This window comes from Crinia signifera, unplaced genomic scaffold, assembly GCF_055691185.1.
Source record: "Crinia signifera unplaced genomic scaffold, ASM5569118v1 HAP2_SCAFFOLD_123, whole genome shotgun sequence".
Lineage (NCBI taxonomy): Eukaryota > Metazoa > Chordata > Amphibia > Anura > Myobatrachidae > Crinia > Crinia signifera.
The window spans coordinates 264,470-276,003 of record NW_028142016.1 but is presented as its reverse complement, the minus strand read 5'-3'; the positions used below and the strand labels follow the sequence as shown (position 1 = coordinate 276,003).

The 11,534-nt window shown below is 42.4% G+C and overlaps 1 protein-coding gene across 1 annotated transcript in view; it reads right to left on the bottom strand.

The window, feature by feature from the left end:
- Positions 1–5,047: 5,047 nt before the first annotated feature.
- LOC146052770 (centromere protein C-like) overlaps positions 5,048–11,534 on the bottom strand; it is a 66,479-nt gene continuing 59,992 nt past the window's right edge. Inside the window, exons 4-5 of the mRNA XM_083167950.1 lie at positions 7,436–7,526; positions 5,048–5,760 (exon numbers count right to left, since the gene is read on the bottom strand). Of these exons, the coding sequence (XP_083024076.1) occupies positions 5,675–5,760; positions 7,436–7,526 (177 nt within the window). The 3' untranslated portion in view covers positions 5,048–5,674. The remainder of the gene's footprint in view (positions 5,761–7,435; positions 7,527–11,534) is intronic.

The window sequence follows — 11,534 nt, the reverse complement described above, 5'->3', positions numbered from 1 at the left end:
TTCAGTCCCTGAGCGCATCCCATTAAATAAACGATTTAATGGGAAAATGCGATATCGCCATTTTGTGGTCTAATTACTGCAAAAAAACGATAATCGCATCCCATAGAATGTCACCCATTGTGTCTGAGTTAGGTTCCCTTTTTGAGAGGCTCAGATGTTTTGATACCACCCTTTTTATAGGATTAGTTCCTTCTAGATTTACTAGCCCTCTCTCACAGGGTTTTGTAAATACTAAGAGTGATTTTTGATGTATATCTTGTTGTAGATTTAGTATCACCTTATTTTAAATGGATTAATTGTAATTTACCAGACAGTTATATTATTGCTGTATTCTTGGCCTCCTTTTCCTTTATGTATTCAGGTGATTGACTACCATCTGGCTGTGTATCACTTTGTATACTTTTAAGTTTCTAGAGAGATTTTCTAGAGAGATTTATCTCTGACTTCAAATGTGCAGATTAGTACCATATAATTACATTGGTCACACAGAAATTCACTTTTAATCATATGATATTTTCCTATATGCAGGTTTTGGTGCAGTATAGCTCTCTCTCACTGAGCTATATACTGTTTGTGTTATTTAAACATCTGGGTTGAAGTACCCTTTGGAAGATTTGTTTATGTGTGGATGGTGATGACTCAAATAGTTAAATATTGTGATTGCACCCACTAATATTATGCAGAACCACCCCATGGCATCACATTAGTGTGAAATTAAAGTGATAGTAAAAGGGATAGGGGAAATTATATGTGATAGGTGGTTCTGCTGGGCTGGCCTGGGGGGCCCTGTGCCCTGGACCTGTCCCAGAGTAGTGTTAGGGACTTGTCCTATTGAGGTAACCTGGATGCGGTGGACAAGCCCATACTAATGGCCATTACTATGCTAATAACCTCAAATGCAATATAGCAAGATATTAAAAGGTCTAGCATATATATTTAGTGTGCACCTGCAAACTCCTCCTCCTGCTTGCTGCACTACAAGTCTCAGCAGGTAGCACCTCGAATGTCCAGGGTGTGCAGTTTAGGGCCCCTCCCCCTATGTACTATATATTGTGTATTCATACACACTGGAAGGAACTAGAGACACCTTCCTCCTTAACTAGCACCCCACCCACCTGTCCCAGATTGATTTTAATTAGGTTGGGAGTCCCAACATTCAAGACTGCACACCTCAGCTTGGCACTATGAGGGTAAGTCCTACTGTACATATATGCTGAGTGTTGGTCTGTGGGACTGTGTTTGGGGCGCAGGGCTCTTTGGGCTGCTGTTGCTGGGCTGCTCCATGGCATCATATCGTACACTTTCCATCACCCCTTTAGTTTGTTTAATATATATGTAGCACCCTTCACATTTATTATTACTTCTTACCTAGGTAAGTCCTATCACATATAATTTCCCCTATCCCTTTTACTATCACTTTAATTTCACACTAATGTGATGCCATGGGGTGGTTCTGCTGGGCTGGCCTGGGGGGCCCTGTGCCCTGGACCTGTCCCAGAGTAGTGTTAGGGACTTGTCCTATTGAGGTAACCTGGATGCGGTGGACAAGCCCATACTAATGGCCATTACTATGCTAATAACCTCAAATGCAATATAGCAAGATATTAAAAGGTCTAGCATATATATTTAGTGTGCACCTGCAAACTCCCCCTCCTGCTTGCTGCACTACAAGTCTCAGCAGGTAGCACCTCGAATGTCCAGGGTGTGCAGTTTAGGGCCCCTCCCCCTATGTACTATATATTGTGTATTCATACACACTGGAAGGAACTAGAGACGCCTTCCTCCTTAACTAGCACCCCACCCACCTGTCCCAGATTGATTTTAATTAGGTTGGGAGTCCCAACATTCAAGACTGCACACCTCAGCTTGGCACTATGAGGGTAAGTCCTACTGTACATATATGCTGAGTGTTGGTCTGTGGGACTGTGTTTGGGGCGCAGGGCTCTTTGGGCTGCTGTTGCTGGGCTGCTCCATGGCATCATATCGTACACTTTCCATCACCCCTTTAGTTTGTTTAATATATATGTAGCACCCTTCACATTTATTAATACTTCTTACCTAGGTAAGTCCTATCACATATAATTTCCCCTATCCCTTTTACTATCACTTTAATTTCACACTAATGTGATGCCATGGGGTGGTTCTGCTGGGCTGGCCTGGGGGGCCCTGTGCCCTGGACCTGTCCCAGAGTAGTGTTAGGGACTTGTCCTATTGAGGTAACCTGGATGCGGTGGACAAGCCCATACTAATGGCCATTACTATGCTAATAACCTCAAATGCAATATAGCAAGATATTAAAAGGTCTAGCATATATATTTAGTGTGCACCTGCAAACTCCTCCTCCTGCTTGCTGCACTACAAGTCTCAGCAGGTAGCACCTCGAATGTCCAGGGTGTGCAGTTTAGGGCCCCTCCCCCTATGTACTGTTAGATTGGAAAACAGACTTCCTCAGCAGGCAGGATGTCCACTCGGGGGAGTGTTTTCTCCACCACAAGATTTTTTATCTCTCTTGACCCACCGCTAGGTTTGGCCTTAGATCGACCTATTTGCATCCCACCACAATTGCAAGCTTCTTTACTAAAGAGCACAAACCAGGGATCCTGCAGCGTTTCTGGTGTATGCTATCTCGGTGCCATGGCGTTTCAAATAGTGTATCTCTTCCCGACAGTGGTACTACTACTACAGAGGGTTCTTTGCAAGTTGCGGCTGAAAGGGGTGGTCACAATTCTTATCACTCCAGACTGGCCCATAAGGGCCTGGTATGCCAATCTACTCAGACTTTTAGTGCCCCCCCCCCCCCCTGTAGCATCTTCCTCTGAAGCCCGATCTGTTAACCCATGGACCTTGTCTTCACCTGGACCTTCAATGTTTAGCTTTGTTTTAACCGCTTACCTATCGATTGTCAAGGGTGCTAGCATTCCTTCAATCAGGGCCTCCATTTTGCTTCTCTAAAGGTGCATATCTCGGCCATATCTGTTTTGTTCCAGAGGCAGGTGGCTCACTCTTCAGACCTTTTTACAGGGGGTTCTGCACCATCAGCCCTCCTTTATCCCACCGGTTCATCCTTGGGGATTTATCTTTAGTTCTTCAAATTTTTCAGAAGGCTCCGTTTGAGCCATTAGCATAAGTGGCCATAAATTGGCTTACGTGGAAAACAGTGTTTTTGTTGGCTATGGCTTCTGCACGTCGTGTTTTGGACTTGTGTGCACTTTCCCACAAAGTTCCTTTTTTGATTTTTCACCAAGATCAGGCGGTTTTGCGTACTTGAATTGCGTACTAGAAAGGACTACTTTCCTTAAGTCAGGCTTCGCAAATACTCGTTATAGCGAGTATATTACCCACTTTTGAGCACCAGGGACTCATTTTTTATGAATGGCTGGGTCCCCGGCGTGCACACCGTGTTAATATGTGTGACAAGGGTGGAGGGATCGGTTTCACCCTCAGTTGTGATGCGACCGTGGAGCGTAAGCTGCTTCCTGCACTTTGCCTCAACAACAGATGGCTGGAGCCAACACCAGAAGCAGCTGCTCAGCAGGGGGACAGCGTTGCGGCTGGTGTGAGGACGGAGCACGAAGAACTGAAACCAGCATTGGGGGCCAGAATCAGGGAGGTGTGACAGTGAGGACGGAGCAGGCCCGGGCAGGAAGTAGAGGTAAGAGGGGTGCGTGGTCCATTTAGCAGGCTGCTTTGCTGTGTCATGTAAGGGGATTTATTGCTAGCAGGACTCGGGCTGCAGACTTCCCTCCTCCTCTCCTACCTCGCGGTGCTGCTCTCTTGTGTGTCACTGTCACCTCCTCCAGGCTCTGAGTGCTGGCTGTTAATGGCCCACTTGTCCCCTCCTCCCCTCACTGCACGGCTGGCAGAGAGACTGCAGCTCACCAATTAACTCTTAACAGGTAGAGCTGCCTGTAGGAGAGAAGCCTATAGACTCTGCTGGGATTTCACTAACCCCATCCCTCCTGTTCCTGCTGCCATTACTTTTACAATCCTAATTGGTGCAGCACAGCCGCCCCTATCTGACATTATGGGGGAAATTTACCAATATGAAAAACCTAGTTTCGTATGTCCAGATTAGGACAGCTATTATGCTCTCGGAGAAGCTGGTTTCTGAATCAATCAGGACTTACTCCACTTGGTCCATTGGTCCTTCTTGGGCGATGTGCTGTCATACTTTTGTAAAATTTTACAGTTTGACACTTTAGAGTTTGCCGATATGGCTTTTGGGTGTAGTGTTCTTAGTGCAGCTGGGCAGTGTCTCCGCCTGTAAGGGGACTGCTTTAGGACATCCCAATGTTCCAGCCTTGGCTGAAGGAAAAAACTGGATTTTTGTCTCGCCTGTTAAATCCCTTTTTCTGAAGCCATGATAAAACACTGGGCGCTTACCACTACTGCTCCAGTCCGCTGGAAGGTTAACTAAATTTCCTTCAGTCACTGGATTTTATTCTCCCTTTCTGCCTGTCCAGTTTTTGTTGTGGATGTGTTCTCTGCTTTTTCCTTTCATGTGTTTGGCTTAAGTAACTGGTTTGAACTGGCCTGGGGCATGCTGGATATAGGGAAGCACTCTTTCTGCACTCAAGAAGTTAACTCCTTGGTGCCCGGTCTGCACCGGAGAATATCCCAATGTTCCAGTGTTCCCTCATGGCTTCAGATAAACAGATTTAACAGGTAAGTCAAAAATCCAATTTTTTTGAACTGAGAATAAATACCACCTTCCTGGGAAAAACATGCAGAAGATTACGACTTAATACCTTAATACCCAGGTTTCAAAAATGGGTGGTAATCTGAGCAGCTTTGTGTGTGAGGAATAAAAGGTATTGAGTTATTGCATGCAATTTAGTGTAACCTGAAACTCTCCATTTCTGAATCAATAACAAACTGTGCAAAACTCATAGGAATAATTAATATCTCAACCAATGCTACTCTATAACTTGCAATGCGATGTATTAGGCCAAAAAATAATACAAAACACTAGCAAAGTCGCATGGAACCTGCCAGATCAATCCCGCAAGGCCTCTCCTACAGAATACAGATGTTAGGTTGAAAGTTCATAGGTGATCAAAAAACAAAAGGACAATATATGGTAATGGTCAACACATGAACAGTTTAATATGAGGGTTTTTGGGATTTTTTTTTTGAACTTTACCATCCATGTGGACTTTGATTAGCAATGGTAAATTATTGCTTGAAGCATGTCTAGCAAATTGGTACACTAAATTGGGGTCCATGTTATCAAGCTCCGTTTGTGAATGGGGCACGTGAGCGGCTCACATGCACGTACGTCCCATTCTCACAGTTCGGCATGATGAAATGGAAGGCTCTGGAGCTCCAATGGGATGAACAACTATGGCTCCATCTGTATGTTGCAAAAATGTGTTATAATGTGCCACAACTGAATTTTAGGTATGGTATATAACATGTACGATCCTTATGGTATACCCTTTTTTTACTTAAGGTATAAAAACAACTATTTTTTTTAAAGTAACATTACGTTAATACCGAGCAACTAAATAAAATCATGCAAAGGAGCATGATTGTATGATGAGCATGATGTAACATATAAATTCCAAAACTTAAATTTTACACAACATACATTGTTTAGTATTAACAATAAACTGAACTTTTTTTGAACAAAATTGGTCAAATCTGTGTATAAAGGAATTACATATGTTCTTTTTCATGGTGTCTCGACAGGCAGAGAGATGATGGTGAAAGAAAGCAGAGCTTCATTGTTCTCTAGGTTCGTTATACTGTGCGCATTACCTGGAGGTAAAAAAGAAAGTTTACACTGCTGTACAAGACTTGTACCTTGCAATGATCTTTAGCTTAAATATAAAATGCTACTGTAGCTTTCAATTAAAGCAGACTCCCACACAATTTGTTGAATTGTTCTATTCTGCATATAAACTCCTCCCTGCCCCACCCCCAGCTAAACAATAATACATTTCATGACTGACAGTCTTCACAACTCTCAATGGTACGAATGCTCAGCATACTAACAGGATTGGCATAGACCAAGAGCAAAGGTGGGCAGTCTAACGTATTGGTAGTCTTCAACCTGCGCCCAATACACAGGTTGCAGACCTCTAATATATTCCCTACTTGTGTTGCTGAAGACTGGAGAGTTCACAGGCAGACCGTAAGACTAATCAACATGTGGTGTATGGAAGCATAGTCGCCAGGAACGGCAATTTGCTATCAGTTCAAGGGAAAGACATATTTGGAACAAGAAAATGAAGATTTGAGGCCAATACTCTGGACCTGAATAGTGCCTAGATACTTCATATGACATAATGTTTGGCACAATTATACCATGAAATTCTAAACAAAACGGGAAAATGGGAACGGCTGCAGCTACCAGGGAAAGGAGTCACAGATGCCTGCAAAACTGCCAGGGAGAGGGAGCATTTGCCAGCCACACAGATGCTGGTCAGAAGAGAAGCAGAGACCGGTACCACGCTGGCCACAGATTTGCAGCCCAGGTAGAGCCAGCTCTGCTACAAACCCCAAAATGAGGGTAGGTTCTGGTGTAATATGACACAGTTAATCAAAATACCAATAAATAGAGACAAAAAGGGATCAATTCACAAAATATAGTGCTAATGCAAACAATTGCACTATTAAGGTATAACTTCTAAAATCTTTTTTTTTATTTTTTATTAATAAGATAGGTCCAAGGCAAGCAAAGTTCACTATGCTAAACTGTATGGCAGCAGGGAGAGAAGACTGCTTTTAAGGTCCAAACAAGCAAGGATTTGACATTTAAGTCCCCCATCCATTAGAGCAAGGTATCACATTTGGTACATTGAATCCGGTACCCCGCCAGCTCACAGATGGCTGGACCGCATATGATACATCATTATGACAGCACAATCCGATACTTGTGGCAGCCCAGTGAGATCTGCATTTATGATGAGCAACTCACATCACATGAAAAGTGCCCATATCCCACTAATGGATGGGGGCCTTTACAAAGTAAGTGGCACCTAAAAAAATACCTTAATATATTCGATTTGAACAGCACTATCTACTCTATGTGACAGGTGTGTTTGCTTTCTGATATGGTACTTCTAGCATAGTCTGGTATGTATCTAAACACTGACACAGAGTAGACAGTACTAGAATCACCATAACAGAGAGCGACATCGCAGGCAAGAAATGCAGAAATTCAAGGCTTTAAAATGTGCAGGGTACAAGAACGAACGAAAACTAAGTACAATAGAAATAATTGGAAAAACCCCAGGATGGCTGCGACCTAACAAGGATGTAAAAACTGATGGAATTACAGATGACCTTCACATATTTGTCTCCAACCCAGCTGATTTAGATTGCACCTAGGCCTAGAGACTGGTGTACATATATGTACACATATACAAACTATTATATTGACCACATCAATTTTCTTTTTAATTTGAGGACTCAAAATAAATGTACCTACCTCGAGGAACAAAAAATAAATCTCCCGTTTTCAAGGTGTAATCTGACTTGTGAAGAGTTAGTTTCACCAGGCCATTGGCAATACAGTAAGTCTAAAAAAATTAGATAATTATTTTTAATGGAATTTGTTTTATAAATTAGGACAAAATATTTTAACTATTCAAGGCAAGAGCAGAATCTATTGAAAAAAAGCACAATAAACTATTGGTATTAAATAAAGACAGTATTAAATAAGCTACAGTATGCAATTGTAAAGATGGTACGTGAAAACAAACAACAATATAAAAAAGTATGTTTTATTGGGGACACTACATAACCATGCAGCATAGAGGCAGTTGTAGATTTGGAGTCAATTCAACACACTAAATACTGTGATCATTAAACAAACACGGGTTGCAATAATGTTTCTGGCTTCAAGATCAGGTGTTCAAGAAATAAAATACAGTTTAGTTCATACTTTATCCTGCCAAAAACAACCTTTTATGCTTTACATATTGGGGATAATTCACCATGAAACACTGAACAGCGAAAATCTCTATATACTATACCATGTATACTCAAACTATTTAGCTCTGAAACCCCATTAGACAATACAAATAATTACAGAACCCCAGCAAGTTACTGCAGGAGGTTATCACATCACACGTGTAGTCAGCAGACAGCACATGCATGGCAGCATTGTGGAGGCACAAAATGATGTGAAAAGTCTAAACTATCAGGCAATTCAACAGCTTTTCCTAGACTCCTTGAATCACTGACTGAGATTAGAAAAGTCATCAGCCTGATGGTCAGCAACATGGAGTCGCAACCCCATACTGAGAAGGTCGGGACCCACTTTGGGGCGAGGACCCACAGTTTGAGAACCGCTGCACCATACAAAAAGGATAACATCCTTTACTAGTATATTATCCAACAAATGTAAATAAAAAGAAGAAAGTAGAACCACAGGTTCAGCTACTGCTGCTGTATAAGGGCTGTAAAGATCCCAACCATATATATAAACAAAAAGAAAAGAAATAAACAGCACTTGGGTTAGGAATACTAAAAAATAAACTAGCGCATAAATAAAAATATATGATCATTTATTGTACAATAAATCATATTTTTATTTTTTAGTCAAACCCAAGCGCTGTATATTTCTATTCACATCCAAAATGCGTTGTGTGCACGCCATGGACTAATTGTACATTTGACCTCACCATTTAAGGCAAAGCTGGTTGGTGTGTTGTAGAAATTTCCTCTCAACACTTGGGGTGAGATTTAATAGGATGAGAGATTCAGAAAGTGAGAGATTTGGTGAGAAATCTCCAGGTTTTTTTAAAGGGGCAATCATTTACACTGTAAAACCAGTTTGATTTTGAAGTGTAAATGATTTTGTGTTGAATATATTGCACTGAAATTATGTTCCTGGCTAGGGCCCTTATTCTGATCGGTGCGGATATTCCCGCATTCTTACGGTGCGGTCCGCACGCCACGGTGTTCTGCCGCGTGCGGCCATCGTCCGTAGAAACGCCCACGGGTCCTCCGCATTCGGACGGACTCACTCTTTAAGAACAGGGCGTGTTTACGGACGACATACAAACCATGCGTGTGCGGGCGAAACACTCAGATTCTGCACGGTATTACAGAGTATTACAGAGTATGCTCGGGAATACCGCATCCGAACGGGAGCCAAGCGGTGCTACCGCACGTAAGCGGAGTATTTACGCCAAACAACCCACTATTATGTATCTTCTGCAATACATCACATGACCCACTTATTCAATTACCTATCCTCCTAAAAAACTTCTTATTTGGAATTGGAATCAATTAGATGCCAATATATCCTTACAAGCATGCCTAACACATGCATTGCACACATTAACCCTTACAGCAATTGAAGTGCAATGGTTTCAATTAAAGCACTGACAAGCGTCCTATTAGTGAGTAATGAGTAAAGGAGTCGATTCTATTGGGTTCAGGTGTTAATGCTTGTAGTCATTAGGCGTACGTTCGCCTACCGCATGAACGAGTGGTGTCCGCAAAGCAATAGTACACTTGTGGACACCGCACATTTCTTCCCTTTTTGATCGCGTGCATTCGGAGTGCTATCCGAATGTACGCCCCCCAACATAAGTGTACTCCCCCGTGTCCGCCCATGTTTCCGCCCCGTTTTGCCCACTTTGAAACTACGCCCATGTGTCATTCTGCATGACGCCCATAATACGCCCATATTTCCCGACTGATTGCGGGGAACAGTTTTGTACGGGATTTGGCCGAACAGGTACGGAGTCAAGGCGTGGCACATGCGCGTTGCGTTCGCAGACGCCGTAAAGACGCGATCCGAAAGTATGCGGTAAAGTACGCGTCAATCAGAATAAGGGCCTATGTTGGAATGATGGCATTATCTGATTTTGTGTGTACTAATGGAGACACTGCTAACAATTTGTTTACAATAAATATTGTTGCATATTTTCTGTTAAAAGCGCTATAATACAAAGTTATTATCTATTGATTTGTACACTTTTTCTCCCACTCCCTCCTTGACCTACTTCAATTTGTCTTTCCAATGAAACTGCCCTTTTTAAAGTGATCTTCTCACTGCTAAATCTGATGGTTACTTTCACATGCTTCTCCTCCTTGATATGTCAGTTACCATTAACATTTAAATACCCACAACTCCTTCAAATCCTTTTCTCCGTTGAGCTTTGTGATAAGGTAGAAGTGAGCCAGTGGAGAAGTTGCCCATGGCAACCAATCAGCTGCTCTGTATCATTTTATATTATGCAAATTATAGCTGTTACTTAGGTGCTAATTGGTTGCCGTGTGCCACTTCTCTCTTATCACTGCTTCATTCATCTGCCCCATTGTCTTCTCACAGTTATCAATGCAACCTTCTAACAGCTCCTTCACTCTATCATTCCCTCTTCCTGTTGGCCTTCCACCGAGAATCTGTCTTTGATCACCTTTTTTTTCCAACACATCCAACCATAACTCATTTGTTCTCGACACCAATGTTGTGTTGATGGTACTCAAAACTTCATTCCACCCTGGCAGTTTCCCCCCTCTACCATCTCTTTTATCTCCAACATTTTGAACTCTATTTCTTCTTGGATGTCTCAGTGCTTTCATAAAAACCTAAGATGTCTAAAACTGCAACTATCAACCCCCATCCCCTCCTACTCTCTTGCAGCACACCTTCTCTTTACCACTTATATTTTACTTTGCCAACACCACGGCCATCAAGTTGGCTGCTTGTCACCCTTGATTCCTCCCACTCCTTTATCCTCTAATACAGTGGTCTCCAACCTTTTTCGGGGCGGGAGCTACTCGCGACAAAATAAACCGCCCGAAGAGCTACTAAATTTAAAAAAAATTTAAAATCTGCATAATATCCAAAAAAATGCCCTTTACACATTATGCCACACAACGTAATGCCCCTGACACCTTATGCCACACACTGCAATGTCCAATATGTCACAAACATACCTCCCAACACGAGGCAGAGGAGACACGCGACCAAAATTAGAGGGTTCACCTACTACCGTGGAACTCCTGCGAGGCTACATCCCCCATTTTTTCCAATATGAGGGCATGGTCAGCTCTCTAAGAGCTGTAGCCACATGTGGTGCGGCCATGGAAAATGGAGATGTGATACACATATGTCCCCAATAGTACAGTGCCAGATACACATGACCCCAATAGTGCAGTCTGTGATGCCCATTATATCTATGCAGCATACTGTGATGCCCATTATACATATGCCGCACACCGTGATGCCCATTATACATATGCCCCACATCGTGATGCTCCATTATACATATGCCCCACATCGTGATGCCCATTATACATATGTAATGAATATTAGGTAATATGCGCTCAAGTTTATCATTAGCGTAGGTCCTATAGGTATGGAGAGGTATGTGTATGGTCTTAAAGGGGCTGCAGTCTATCAGGTGTGTCCTGGACACCCTGTGAGGTACTATGAGAAAGAAATGGATAGACTGCGCCCACCTGTGATGCGCTTATGATGAATATACAAATATAGTGTGTAGATGTAAGCAAAAGAAGAGAGTAAGATGGTAAGTGGGTAAAAATTAATGAATTTATTAAATAAAAAT